This window comes from Diuraphis noxia, unplaced genomic scaffold (assembly GCF_037042655.1).
Source record: "Diuraphis noxia isolate RWA-SAM2 unplaced genomic scaffold, SU_Dnox_SAM2 contig0002, whole genome shotgun sequence".
NCBI classification, from domain to species: domain Eukaryota; kingdom Metazoa; phylum Arthropoda; class Insecta; order Hemiptera; family Aphididae; genus Diuraphis; species Diuraphis noxia.
This window is the reverse complement of record NW_028301712.1, coordinates 54,764,109-54,780,641: the sequence shown is the minus strand read 5'-3', so window position 1 is coordinate 54,780,641 and position 16,533 is coordinate 54,764,109. Positions and strand designations below refer to the sequence as shown.

Sequence of the window (16,533 nt, the reverse complement as noted above, 5' to 3'; positions counted from 1 at the left end):
AGCCATGGTTAAGTAGCTATAGTTAAAACATAAATTCTAAGTATACTATCTATATCATAAGAATCAAATTTATTAATATTTTCAGTGGTTTTATACAAAATTTTATTTTATGTATCTTAGCTAAACCTAATCGCTTGTTACCTATAATTGAAGTTATCAATACACAACAGAAAATTAGTTAGATAAAAAATAAATGTGATGTTAAAGTGATCATTCAAATGATACACAGAACATTTTAATAAGTAATAAATATAGTAATAATACTAAAAAAAAATTATAATATCATTATTTAAAATACATTTTGTAATTTTTAGAGTATTACTGGTTAAAAAAAAAGTAAAATTTGACTAATTTCATAAGCTTAGCTACTTAAGCGTTCGTTTTTCATTACATTTTTTAATACATTAAATTCTGTACATATATCAGATTTAATAATCAATTATTGTGGAATTTATTTTAAAATACTGTTTTAAACACAAATAGGAATGATTTTAATATTTAAAATGAACGTAGTGTGCTGTGTTTCAATGTTCACATATTTCTGTAATAACACAATCAGTTATAAAATGTTCAAACAATTAGCTTTAATGGTTAGATTTACCATCCTATGTGCAGCACTGTTATTATAAATGCCACTTTTATTTGTAATCGTGCCCGAACATTTGAACTCTCTTATCTATAATGACGGCCTATGTTCGAGGTTCTGACGTCATTATTTTTTTTTTCATATCTCATTTCAGATGTGTAAATATTATAAATAGGTTTACCATATACATATACAAATCAATGAGAAAAAGACATCCATTAATTAGCCTTATATTTTATTATTTACTTATTAAAATTCTTTTAAAACTAAAATCTATAAAAACATCCAATGGAGTCGCAATTAAAAATTTTAAAAATGCTCAAGTAGTCGAATTGTTAAATTAAACACGAATACATAGTTACTTGTGTCTAAAAATATCATTACATTTATGTTTTAACGATTATTAAATACCCACTAAAATTGCAACAAATATAATATAAAACGTATTTTCTGTTTATTGAAGGAGGAATTAATGTAAATTTTATATTAGTATATGATATAGTATTTATACTTGCAGGCCCGGATAGGCCAGTCAAGCATTCGAGAAATCTCGAAGGGCGGCTAAAATTTTGGAATAGCTAGTATGAGAAATTTACCGCAATGCCCACGTTACGATTTTAATGACAGACATATAATAGTATACAGTCAACAAACACGATAAGGTCATTATTAAAGTTCGTCCAATATGGGCTACTACAGCAAATTACGGGCTGATTGAAAAATATTTCTCGAAGGGTTGAGACTACCCAATCCGGTCCTGTATACTTTATATAAATATATAATACATAGGCCATAATTTTTGGTTAGTACCATAGTAGGAACTAGAAATTATATTTTTGTTTAATTCATACTAATTTAACAAATTAACTAAAATAAAATACTTGACCACTAAAAAAAAACAATTTGCCCTCCAAGCGAACAGTCAATAACGAATTTTGTTTTTATTAATATGTATAATATTTTTTTCCCTCTCACTAGAAACATTAGAAACGTTCCATGAACTTTGCACCGCGTTGGCGATAAGCTAACGCGCGACTGAACATTACTACATATACGAGGCTGCTCAGCATATTATTATACGAGACTCAAATGCAACGAAAAAACCTCTCTTATCTGTGAAGGCCTATGTGAACCTTTGACACGGTTATCTCGAAGCTCGTTAAAAATCCATTGAATTGCTTCATCGTTCGGATAAACAAAACGTCACTGAATGTGAGTATTGAATTATCGGAGAAAAAAATTTAAGAATTAAACTCACATAAATATTAAAAATAAAATAATAACAATTTCGATGAGACTTGCCTTTGTCTTCATTACATGGCAGAAATCTTGGTAGAAAAAGGACAGGCAGATGAGAAAAGTTGTTGATGTACCTATATTTACGCGAAAACCGCAATACACGCGGCAAAACCGAGCGAGCAAAGTGTACTAAAACGACTTTTTGTTCTACTAAGTATACGAACTAAATACACGTTATTATTTATCTTATCGTTGAGTGCATGTGTGTCGGAGGATAAGGTTCTTTTTTATATTAACATTATGGGCGGCTCCGACTGATACGACGAGGCATATGGAACGTCATGATTACACGCTATCAAGCTGGTGATAACGCACCAATACTAAGGTCTATTGCCAAAACATCGTCACCAAACGGTCAGTCACATAAGTTTTTACTTGAACCTGGTTAGTGGTCAGTGAACTTGTTGAGATGGAATCTCGAGGAAATTAACAGAAGTCATTAAGGCAGACATTCCCTCTAATGGCCAACCTTGACTTTGAAATCGGTCAAATCGACCAAGTAGGTATTTAAAACTATAGACTAATACTCAATACTCAAATAGTAAATAATAATGTTAAATACGAAAATTATCTAACGTAAACTACCCTAAATACAAATATAGTTTTACATTTCCATAAATCTATCATATTTCAACTACATATAATAAATTAAGATCAATAAAAACGATTTTATATACAAACGTATTAACAAAACACTTCTAGTAAATAGGTAGCTAGTTAGATATATAATTGTTTATATATTGTTTACAGACTTCGAATTCCTCACGTTTCCTGGTGATTTTATGTGATAAATTGTTTTTATATTATTAAGACTAAAAATAAAAATCATAATATCATACTCGGTTAAATTTACAAATATCATAAGGGCTCTCATTGGAACAGAACATAAAATGATTACAGAATATGAAATAATATTATGTAATAATGTAAATAAATGGCCGCTGGCAACCGGGAGTATATAACATTTTTGGAAAATATTTTTCGAACTGCATTTTATTATTCACTTCATTAAAATGTGTGTTAAATTTGAAAATTTTTTAAATTTTTAACTAATTAGCAAAATGTCATAAGTTTCTTTACTTTTTAGGCAGTAATTTTATTTTAATTCTTGCTACTGGATAATCATATAATTTTTAGTAAAAATCAAAAAACAATCATATAATATGTTTCTGTAGTATTAAAATAGTATTACAATATATAATACTTCCTTTCTTATACAAATTTAAAGATGAAGTAAAAATTTAGTTTATTATTCTCTATGAAATTGTAGATGGTTGTAAAATAATATATTTTTTAAATATATTAACACACCGTCATTCGAGTGACTTGGAAAATAATCATATTTTGATGATTTGAAACATAAAAACGATGAAATAAAAAAAAAAAAGTCGTTTAGGTATTATGTTTTAATGGAATTACCGTTTAATGATAAAAGGCAAACAATAATTTTGCCTAAAAGCTGAGAAAATTCCTACATATTATCCGATTGCAAGCGTAGGTAAATAACGTATTAAAAATATTTAAAACTAAAAATATTAACGTAAGTTAATTAAAACGTCTATAAAAATTACATCCGTCTAGCGACCAGAATCGAATGTGTCGGTGAAAATTTAATAACAAATATGAATAGAATATTAAAAAATATATATATATACATATTAAACCATCCATCGTCACTGAGGACAAGAGCTTACAAACATTGGCAATATTCAACATGATTGCATAGTTATACATTAAAGTAAGTATAAAAAAAACGTCTGTGCACTTACCAAAAGCTCTCAAGTAAGTGGCATTATTGTTGCTGGCCGGCATGTCGTTGTGGTATCGTCCCGCGGTGCAGATAACGCCGGTCGAACAACGCGGGAGGAGATAAGGCAGAAAAACGCGTATTAAAAAAAAAAACAAATAAATAATAATAATAATAATAATACTCAGTTATCGTTTTTACTATTATCGTACATATTATTACTATTATAATCAAACGTTGGCGGTTTAATGGGTGAAAACTTTCGATAAAAACACGTCACACGCTGCGTCCACGGAACGGTCAGTGGTGGTGTGTGCGTAGTGCGAACGTGTGGTACGTGAATGCCGCTGCGGTGCAGTCGTCGGCGAGCCGAGAGAGTCGGGAGAGCACGAAGCACACCGCGGTCGTACTATGTGGACGGGGGAGCGACGCGGAGGAGGAAAACGAAAAATCGGATCGACGCTAAATTCGATTGGATAAAAATAACATTTACTTGTTTATTTTTTTAATGAAACGAAATAACAACCCGACATGAATGCCGTATACCTACATGAAATATAATAATATGAAAGAATTATAGCGGTCGAACATCGACGGAGATTTTTTTTTAGTGTGTTCTACTGCGCAAGCGCCGTCGACCACGGCTGTTGGACGACGACCGCAACCGGTGGTACTCGTCGGTCGGCGTGACAATCGGGCGCGACAAGCTATGCGATATTATTGTTATTATTATTATTATTACGGCGATGAGTCGGTCGGTAGCTGGTGGGGGCCGAGGGGGGGGGCCTGAATGGAATATTGCGGAGACGTTTGCGTTCGTGCGTGCGCGTGCGGTCGGGACGTTTGTTGTTTGTTGCGGCGCGTGTCGCGTTTCGGACGACGCGCTGTGTAAACAAGTAGCTTTGATTCCGGAGATTTTGTTATATTTTGTTTAAACTACAACAATATTTAACTAGAAAAACACGTACAGACAGTAAACGTCTCTGGAGATGTTTCTCTGAGGTCTGCACGACGAACTCGCAGCGACAATAATGACGGTTTATAATTAATGCGATTCGCGACGACGACGGCTCGCCGTTGTTGTAGTTCGAATGGGCAACGGGCGCGCGATCGATCTCGGAAAAGTGAACCGGTTCTAGGACGCGGAGCGCAGCAGCCCCGGCACCGCGACGCGGACACTCGCCCGGCCGCCTACCGCGACAGCCGGAACGCGTACGGCGCCCGGGACTGCCCACTTTTCCGTCACTGGTCCATTCGCGTAAGCGCTCATCTCCGCCGCAGCCTCCTTCGCCGGCGCACGAGTTCCCGCTATACCATCCTCCCTACCTCTCCCCTACACGAGGAGTCGGACAATAATTATTGTTGGAACGAGAGATACCTAACGATATAATATGACGGATGATAAATTATTTATAGAGAAGAATATTTCATGAAAAACTTTATAAAGAGATCAATAATTTATTGTGGAACGGGTGTGATATACTTAGTCTATGTATGTATTTAATACGTACATAATCACGTAGGCACGTATAGGTGTACAATACACGTGATTAATTATGTATGCCATATTATAATATATACGTATATAAATATATATTAATATGAATCTGCGTAACCCCTGAAACCGGAGGCCCATCGTTAGATATTTTCCGCCCTAAGGCGAATATTTAAATTGCACTCTTTTTTACCGATATTTATTTAATTTTGCCACCTTCAATTTATTTAAAATTGTCCGCCACCTTAAGCAAAACATGACTTGATTGTATCCTAATGACAGGCCCGATCGGGGCCAGAGACTCCCTTGCAATTATTACACTACTATTATACCAACGTCAGCGTATATTAATTCCACTGTCAATCTAGTGACTAGTGTGCACGTGATTTTTAGGTTTATATATATTGTTACATTAAACTTTTAAACTATATGAATATAATATTATGACGTAAAGTACATGAATGATATACTACATATTAAGTGATCATAATGTACGATAATAAGAACACCATATTTATGTATATTATACTAGGAAATTAGAATCGTCCGACGGCACACGACTCGACATAATATTATAACCTATTAAATATTTTACTTTCATTAGATTTGCCAGTGTTATATCTTTTAATATATATTGATCATATTATTAATATCATAAAATGTAAACACACCCATACATACACACATATGTAAATTTAATGAATTCCGAGTACGGTTCTTAATAAAAATATACAATTTTTCTAGGAAAACTTTAAGTTTTAAGAATGATTATATAGTAAATATAGCCATATAGGGGTTTTATTATTAACCTTGACATCCGATGAATATTCATCAGAAATTGTGGCATACGTTTTGATGGATCGGAAGTGAACATATTTAGCATTGCTGGAAATATAGATACCCACATAAAATAAACATGAATTGTAATAAATAATTGTGTACACGCTCGAAGACAGTATGCAAAAATGATTTCATCGGGAATCGGACACGAAGAAATCGGATAATGCTACTAAAGATGATGTGGAGAAAATTTTCAGAGACAGGTTTGGCGAAAAAATCGGAGCTTTTAACTCACGATTAATGAATTAAACGATACTCCAATTTAAAACTGCAACAGCTCGAGTTATAACAAATCCGTGTCATATACCATATAACGATTTCAGATCAAGAACGCAATAAAATATAGTTAAGTTATTGTAAATAGGATAAAGTTTTCAAAATTATAATTTACATACAGAATCAATGAAGTTTTCGTAGACGTTTTCAGTATTTTAATCAAAAACTACTGATTATGGCTTTAATTTAAGAACTATTTAAGTTCGATTTAATAATACCTACTATAATTTATATTTTATAGTAATGTAATAACTAATAATAAACATATTTAATAATGAATTATAAATCTAATAATAAGACTAATTTGATATATTATAATATAATAATCTCTATAAAATAGAAACTACACTAATGTAGTAATATATATATATACCTATATCAGTTACTCGGGATATTTCGGTTATCTTACAATTTATATTGCTAATTCTAAATTGTATAGTGCAAATTATGTATAAAAGCTATTAAGAAATCCAAAAATATACGGGAATGATATGATAAAACGGTCATCAATGGTAAGTTGTGGACGACAGAGCTTTGCAGTGGTGTATTAATACTATTTAATACTTAATATTCCTGATGGGCTGTATAGGACCGATGTTTTATTACCGAATCTCAACATTTCTACTAGCAACTTAACAATCATTTTATACGTAAATTTTACGTTGCTATCATTTATACGTGGTGCATATATACATGCAGTAGTCATTTTTATGTTCTTTTAATTTTTAAACATATGCATTTTCAGATTCTGATTATAGTAATAAAAGGAAATGTTTTTTGTGTAGTTAAAAAAAAAAATGTATTATTACTAGTGGAACGCTGGTCATCGCATTTTGGAGCAGAAAGTTTACAGTAGTTTACCCTGTTTCAGTCACGCTCAGTGATATAGATTGCATACAGTATAATATACATATAATATGATTATCCCATTTTGGCTTTTAGCAGCAGACAGCAGTGTAGCACAATTGCGGACGATTTCTTCACTTGTACTTTAAAAACATTACGATTGCTTACGAAAATGATTGTAACGTTGCCAACATTAATACTAAATTTAATTTAAAATAGTAATAATAAAAATATAATTTAATAAAATCATTATATCCTAAATTAAAACTTTGTGTCAACTCAATTAAAAATATTATTCATACTTGGAATATAATAAAAATAAAAATTGTAAGTTTTAAATTAAAATCTTGGTATCGATGCCAGCCCATTAGGTATAAAAAAATCTATGATAATAATTATTATATAATTGTATGATATACGAGTATGATTGGTATCTTGGTTTTTCGGACGGAAGAAATTTCCTTGTGTTAGTATTTGTGTTTAAATTTGTCAGTAATTTTATTCTTTTGCTTGTTATGAGTTTATGACTTGCTTATTCGAGTTGAAATTAAATCGCTTTGTTTGCAATTTATTTTGAGAACTTGATGCTCAATATTTTGAGGTGTTATTGCTTCATGATTGTTCTCGCCGATTACCATATTAGCTATTGGGATTTGTTGACATCAATTTAAATTCTGGCATAACACATTTCATTAAAACATAACCATTTCAACAATCCGTCGTTGCACGGTATTATGAATCTATATTTATGAGAAGATAACATAGCTAATTCTTCCCACATTCCAACATAATAATTTTTAATTTTTAATGCATTCTCTATAGTTAAGTAAAATAATATTAACTACTACAATAGGTAGTAGGTACAATAGGACGTCATAGGTTTTATAATACTACTACTCACTTGGTAACTAATCTAATGACAGTTGGTCTTATACTAATATAACGATGCTAATAAAATACCGACACGCCAGGAAATACGATACCTATGATAATCAGCATTATTTAATCTTATTTTGTATTCTATAGATTATCGAAAAGTATTGGCTTGGGAGTAATAGTCACTGCTGTAACGTTTATAAAACTTAATCTGTTCTCTGGGAGATATCAAGAGAGTAATACTGCAGTCTCTGATGCTGCAACAGTGGTTACACCACTGGACATCATCATACACAAAATTAGAGAAATCAAACCCTCCATCAAACCTTGGCCAACATTCACTACCAAGAGACGTCACGAAGTCATAATTAACAGACTTAGAATCAGCTATACGTGGCTTACACACAGTTTTCTAATGAGACATAATGATTCCGTCCAATGTTTAACCTGCGGTGAAGCTTTAACCATTTAACACGTCCTTCTACATTGCCGCAATTTTGTTGATACCAGAACCTCTTTAAACATTCCAGAACACCTTTATGAAGCACTTGGACCAGATTATGAAAATTCTAACTATTATTTTCTAAAAATAACCAAACTGTATATTTTTATATAATTTTATCTTTTTTCCTTTTCTACATTGCACATATCAAAAATAATTATATTGTAATATTGTAAAATGTATTGTAAATTGTACCTTAATGTAGAAGTAATATTTAGATATGTACCTAAGCTAATAACCTTAGTTGTTGAGGCTTTAAAGTAATTTAAAAAAAAAAACTTAATCAAGTTAATTTATTGAAAATAAGTTAAATTACTGCAAATTATCACAGTTGTGAACAACGACAATGTTGCACAAAGTTTAGATAGGTAAAACGTAAGTAATCGTAATAGTGAAAAAGGCCCATATACGCAATTGTCACGAACCCGATTTCTTCATCAAACGTTTTTTTAGGTCATTTTTTAATTTTTTTACACGTAATTCGATAAACAAATTTGAGTTAAATTAAAATAAAAGTAATAATTTTTTTTATTATTTTATTAATTTATATTTTTACCAAATATTATTATTAAAAAAAAAAACTAAAAGTCAAACTGAACATCAAAATCAATGTGCCGCGGCACATTGATTGAAAACCACTTACTTTAGAGTAATAACGAAAACAAATTTACCGAAAACTGTAATATTTACACTATTGTTAGTTTTTGACGAAATAGATTTTATTTTTTTGTTGAAGTTCATTAAAAAATGATTGAATGTATTGACTTAAAATTTTTACCAGATAATTATACAAGCATTTTCTTAAAATAATGAAATATTCAATATATTTTTTGGTGCTATATTTACTATCCATGTTTGTCATTTTTGATTTCGTGTATTTTTTAAATTGATATTGTTACAATTGTTGTTTAAACGTTAAAACCATGAAAATCTAATACGAAGTACCCGATTAGTTTTTTCATACCAATTAAAAAATATTAGAAACAGTCAAATTTTTTTTTTATGAGCATTAAAATTCAAATATTGACAATTTAATAAGATACAACAGGAGTGTGCAACTTGCGGCTCACGAGTCGCATGCGTCCTCGTCATCTTAGTCGTATGCGGCTCGTCTCCTATAAAAAAAAACCAATGTTTACTATTATTAACGATAAAATACGATAAAATTATAAAATTCATTTATTAATTATTGACTCTTAATATCATTGTATTTATCCATGTGGCTCATGGCCGTATTCATGTTGGCCACCTCTGAGATATATAAATGAAAAACAAAATATGTTTTGATATTTTATTGTAATTCAAAAAATATAAATCGTTAATACTTGGAAATTTTTCACTATTATCAGAGTGAAATGTTCAAAATATTAATTATATACTTATTTCTAAGTTATTTAAAATAATTTTAGTTTTCTAATTTATTTAATATTTTCTTTGTTTACGTTTGATATATTTTTAATTCATGGTCTAAAATATTGAGTATTAAACTTTGGATATTCACATTGATTACCTATAAAATTGTCCGTAGTTTTTAACAATTTTCTAGACAGTTATAAAAGTTATTTCTTTAAAGTAAGTATGTTGATTAATGAATAATTATATATTATGCATCTACACAGAATTACAAATTTATGTGGACTATAGTGATTGCTGATTATAGTGAAATTAGTGAACAACATCTGCTTTATTTCATACACGCGTATGACATATTTTAAATTATATAAATGAAGAAACATGATGCATGTATAATGTATATTCTCATTTATAAATGTTCTAAGTACCTAAATATGATAAATAATTTTTTTTATATAATATGCTGTTTAGTCTTACTATGTCAAAATAACAGCATACACAGAAATGTTAACATTGTGCAACGATTTTACAGTTGCTGCTCTCAATAAAAAAAAAATTGTATTTAGAAATCAAAATATTAGAGGTAAGCTCAAAATATGAGTTAATAAAATATTACTTGAATATCAATTTTATTAATAAAGCCATAAATGTACCCACAGAGGCGTATTTAGGCACAGGGCCTAGAGCGGCAACATTAGAGGGCGGCAAATTTCAACGGGTTTTTTCACAAAATTATAAAAAGTATTTTTCATTTGATGAAATCAAACTCAACTAATTTTTGTTCGCTCAAAATTAATCAACTTTCAGTACGAGCACATAGATAACAAAACACGCGCAATTAAAATGCGGGTTCGATTTCTTATAATAAAGACAGAATTTTATTGTATGTAGTAATTAATTTGAAAATTAAATTGTAGCAAGGATGAGGGGGGGAGGAAGGCGGCAAATTGGAAAGTGCCTATAGGCGGAAAAACCTTCAATACGCCACTGGGTACCCATGTAGATTGTAGAATTCAAAATGAAGAAATCATAAAACTGTTTGATGTATATAGTTTAAAATCACATAAATTGAACTCTGAAGTATTACAGTAGACATTATATTGTAAATATATTAATTCTAAATTGTAATTAATATTGTAAAAATACTTGGTATATTGACAAATAAATAAATCAAGTGTTATAGTATATGTATACTGTATAGTATTGTTTTTAAACGTATTGATTTTACAATGACGTGTTTTGTTATGTGTCTACGAAAATATAAAAAAATATTTTTATAACTAGGAATTAAAAAATTAAAACATGATTTCTTATATAAGTAATTCGGTTCCGCGACAAAATATCCCAGTCAAAATATCCCGGTCAAAATATCCCCAAACCAAAATATCCCTGCAAAAATATCCCCGCAAAAATATTCCATGACATAATATCCCCCGTAAATATTAATTCAAAATTTAAACTTTTTTATACATGTTACATAGATACTAATACATTTAGTACAAGTTACTAAAAAAAATATTAAAAATGGTACGGTTTATTAAAAAAAATTATAGAATACAAAAATATTGAAATGGTTAGTCAAAAATGATACAAAATAAACCACGTATTATAATATTAAGTTATGCGCTATTGATTTTAAATATTTATTGATATTAGTATCACTATAACCTTTTACAACAGCAACTAACCGCTCGTCCAAATCTTTATACTTACGCCTTTTTTTCTGTTGAGGCACTCCAGATATTTGTTGTTACACACATTCACTTTAGATTATTACTTCTAATCGCAACTTTTATCAAAGGTCAACATTTTGAGTTATTATTTAACCGGAAAATTTTTACGCGGGATAGATATTTTGTCATGGAATATTTTTGCGGGGATATTTTGTCGGGGATATTTTGACGTGTTACCAAGTAATTCATATAATACTGGAATCAAATAGTCATAAAATATATATATTAACAATTTGTTTTTATAAATATTTTAAGTTTAAATTTTGACGATATTAAATGTTTAAACCAAGAATAACAATTTTAGTTATTTTGTTGAATTTAAATAGACTCTTCATGGTGTTTGAAACTTTTAAGATATACGATATATATATATATTATTATGTTTTGTATGCACGACAACATTTCCAAATACTATATTTTTGCAAATAACTAATTTCACTTTTTGTATTTATTATTAGTAAAATAAATTACTGTTAAAGCAATAATATCATAATATATATATATACTTAAGTAGTATTATTGGCGAATAGATTATCTTCTCTCAGAATTATTTTTCGTATGCAGATATTTTTTTTTATCATATAGCTACTGTGTACTAGAGCGGTACCCACTTTTCCACATTTTTTAAAAACAATTCTGATGTATACACTATACGTATAGCAATTCTATATAGTTGTCAAAACTTAAGTTATGGAGATTATATATTGTATTTTAATTTAATAATTATTGAAAGACTTTCGATTGACTTACCACAAATAGAAAATTATATTTAATGATGTTTTCCAAGCATTGAACTATTTAAATATTTATCTTATAAATTCCGAGCCAGTGATGAAAAATATATAATTATAATTATTAAATGGAATTTTTTTTTTAAACAAAAACCCATAAATTACTTTTCAGATTTTATATGATGTCGGTTTATAAGTATGAGCCCCATAGAGGTCAATCATATGAACCATCACTCAACCACTTAATTATCGTAAATATATTCGTCGAGTAAACAAACTATAGCTATTTTAAACTGCAAAGTATTATGGTTACATTATTGAATATTCATTTTAAATATTCCAACGATACCATATATGATGTAGAATTCTTAATTATTATAAATAACGAACTAGGTAAATGGTAACTTAATAAGAATATTAAAAAATAATCATGAGAATCATGGTATAATAATAAATAGTTATAGGTATTTAAAATGCATTAAAGGTCAATTTTCTATAAGCTCAATAATTGCACAACATCATGATTTTATTCAGACTTTAATGATCTTTAATGTTTACTATTCAATTGATTTATGAATAATAGTAAAGCGGATTGTCAATTCATTTTTTTAATATTAATAGAATTTATATATTACACATTACACGTTAAACCTATATAATAGTATTACAATTTTATTCAATGTTTACGAGTTCTACATCTACTTCATTAACATATTTATATATAAATGGCAAATTCAGTTGGCAACTTTCATATTTTTTGAAAACTAATACAGTTTACAGTTGAAAAATATGCACAAATTAAGAAAACCCATCTAGACGTGTAATATGCTCGCAAATAACATTTAGTTATCATAACGTATATAACTAGTAGGCTTAATATTAATGCCTGTGATTAAACATTTGTTAAATTATAGGTATAGATCCGTATAAGTCTAAGTACATTATATAACTATTATAATTTAGATGAAAATTAATTTACCTAATGTTAGATATAGTATTAGATACGTCGTACTTATTATAATGCATTAGGCTTATACTGAGCTAAAACACTTAAGAGAATTTAAAAACATTGTTTGGTTTCTCTTTCTGGCCCACGCGCAACATAGACAAGAAACATTAAAGAAGAACAATTTTTTTTTAGTGATCTTATGGTAAAATCGATACAAAAACAATAGAGAATAATATTTTAGAGTACCTATATGACATATCCATTTGTCCAAATACAATAAATATCAAAACTATTTTAATATTATTTAAATTTATATTTTTTTTTTTTTTTTGAAAGTCGAATAAGTCAAAAAATTATGGAAAGGAAAATCGATATATCATATATTCATATCCTTTAAAATATTATAATCTATCATTTTTCTATTAGGTAATTTTACACTAAAATTACTCAAAAATCATAAAACAATTTTTTAGGCGAAAGCGTTTTATCTATATTATGTTGCATGTTGGCTTCAGAAAAAAATATTGGCAGGGCCCAGGGCCGTATTTAAGGGGTGGTTCAGAGGGGCAATAGCCCTACCTGGAATATGTCAAGGGGTGCCAAAACTTTTATGGAGTCTATAAAAAAGTTTTCGGAAAAATTATAAATTATATTAATAATTAAAATATAATATTATAATACAAAATATTAAATATTGGGTAATTGACAATATTGTACAATATTGTTATTTGTTTTCCAATCTACAACTGCGGAATATTACTTCGGCCCCCGACTCCCGAGCGGCGAGCTCACGGCTGGTATTATTTTTAGCCGTACGCCCGTATTTCCCATATCACTGGTAAAACCTTAGACACAGTATTTACGGTTGCCAACCCTTCTATAATACTATTAGACATGAGTCAATTTATAAAAGAAAAACAATTAGTTACAATTTTTCCATATTATGTTCCTTTGTAATTTTAAATCCAACTGTTCAACCGAAAGGTCTTTTTCTACACTCCGTAGAATAAAAAATTATTTAAGATCATCTATGTCTTCAGAAAGACTTAATATTCTTTCAGTTCTTAACATAGAAGCTACTCTTACAAAGAGCTTAAATTACTCAGACTTGATAAAATCATTTGCAGCAAAACAAGCAAGAAAAAAAAACTGAAGTAATGATTATATATATTATTATTAAAATTTACTTAATAGTATGTTATATATTTTATGTTTATTTTATATTTTATTAGTATATTACATATTATATTCTGTTATTTTTAACCTAGCAAGAAAAAAAACTGAAGTAATGATTTTATATATTATATTGTATTTAATAATATGTTATATATTTTATGTTTTTTTTATTAGTATATTACCTATATTCTGTTATTTTTAATATATTAATAATATTTACCAGGCCACTGCATTTGCTTGTTTTTTTTTTTTTTTATTTAATTTATCTAAATACTAAATCCATATACCACAAATCCCTATAATTAGTATTAGTAGTATTACTCACCAACTAGTTTTAAATTTAATTATATACAAGGGAGGCTAAAATTTTGTTGCCCACGGGCGCCAAAATCTTAAATACATTGGTCTGACATCCTCTTAATATCATAACGTTATTATTATAAATATACACATATACTCATATTACTAATTATAATTTGATTTCCGAAAAACAAAAATTTACTAAATTGAATTTATATCTTAAAATATTACCATTCTTATTCTATTATTTAAAGACTTTATGTTATAACAAATCTACTACGTATGTGACATTTGTTTCTTTTTCTATTTCTTAATATTGTATAAATAAATACTATTAGTTTGTAAATAATACTAGGCTAAAAATCTTTGTAATAAATTGAAGCCTTTAAATAAAAAAAAAAATCATTGTGGAAAATAAAAATTATGAAGAAATTGTAGAAACCCTCAATTGTTTTTTAGTGTAAATAATGGGGAAATAATTGCTACAGTTTTCTTTATTTTTGTATCATATAAGATTTAGTTTACCTTTAAATTGAAAACATTACGAATTTACGAATTACGTGGAACTAAATTCCAAAAAATCTTTTTACACTCGTCAGAATATAGACTGTAATATATAATAGTGCATTATATGATAAATGTATGTGCCAATTTTTTATAATAAGTGAATAAAAATAAAAATAAAATGAAAATATATTATTTTTTTTTCATTGATCTTTGTAGCTTTGGTGACATGGGCCATTAGCTTTATACTTAAATTTACATTATACTATTACATGTTTTAGGTGACAATTTAATTACAATAATAAGGGAACTTTGAGGCTTATGGCTGTTGACTATATTTATTTTACTTAAATGTATTTGTCTATTTCGGTTGTCCTGAGGAATGACATGATTTTTTCAGATTGACAGTCGGGTCCGATTATTTCGTATAAGAAAATATATTTTTAACTTAGTTTTATTTAAATCAAATTACATAATACATATTAAATGTATTTCAAATTTCCACATTAAAAATAATAAAATTGGTCACATAATATTGAGAAATAAATTAATAAATTACCTATACTAAGATAAACCATTGTCCATTAGTAATTTATTTTTATTTTTTTTATAAAATTATTTAAAACGAATTAGTATTTATTAATATTATATGCATTAAAATGAAACAATTTCGTATTAGCTACCTATATAGGACATAGGTGTTATAATTTATCGTCTATTTTATGTAATCAATTTATAAAAAATAACTATCGAAATCGCTCTGTTATTGTAGGTTTTAGGTGTATTTCGTAATTGACTAGATCACTGTAATAAATGAGTTAAATTATATTGAATAATAAATCACTTCATACAAATAACGATTCTGAGCGGAAATCGTGTGACGCGTGTCAGTCTCTATTTCTAAGGATTCCTTATGTAATTAATTTATGTTACTAATACTATTAGTAATTTCCTTTTCTATTATTTTTGTGATGATATTATCTTGAATTTAATTTTTGTAGATGTATGATATTAATATTAAGTTAAGTCTACAAGTTAAATTAAGTATTCACCAACATACATCAAAACCGCGAGCATAAAGTATAATATCTTTATTTTAAAAATTATAATACACAATGTCTAGAAAATGCTAATATTAATATAAATACCTAAATACTTGGTGGTATAGAGGTGTAAGTATCTACTATATAACTATAACTACTAAATATAATATATTTAACAACAAAACTATAAAACCGATTTTTTCGAAAAATGTAGCTCAAACATTTCTTATTTTTCTCAAATATTTAAATGGATTGAAAAATACTGAGAATTTTTAAT

The 16,533-nt window shown here is 28.3% G+C and overlaps 1 protein-coding gene across 2 annotated transcripts in view; it reads right to left on the bottom strand.

The window, feature by feature from the left end:
• LOC107162434 (uncharacterized) overlaps window positions 1-4,718 on the bottom strand; it is a 44,817-nt gene extending 40,099 nt beyond the window's left edge. The window contains exon 1 of one of the 2 annotated variants that reach the window (XM_089218255.1): window positions 3,655-4,718. In XM_089218255.1, the coding sequence (XP_089074381.1) occupies window positions 3,655-3,697 (43 nt within the window). In that variant the 5' untranslated portion in view covers window positions 3,698-4,718. The remainder of the gene's footprint in view (window positions 1-3,654) is intronic. The other variant, XM_089218254.1, reaches the window with a different exon arrangement.
• Window positions 4,719-16,533: the final 11,815 nt, after the last annotated feature.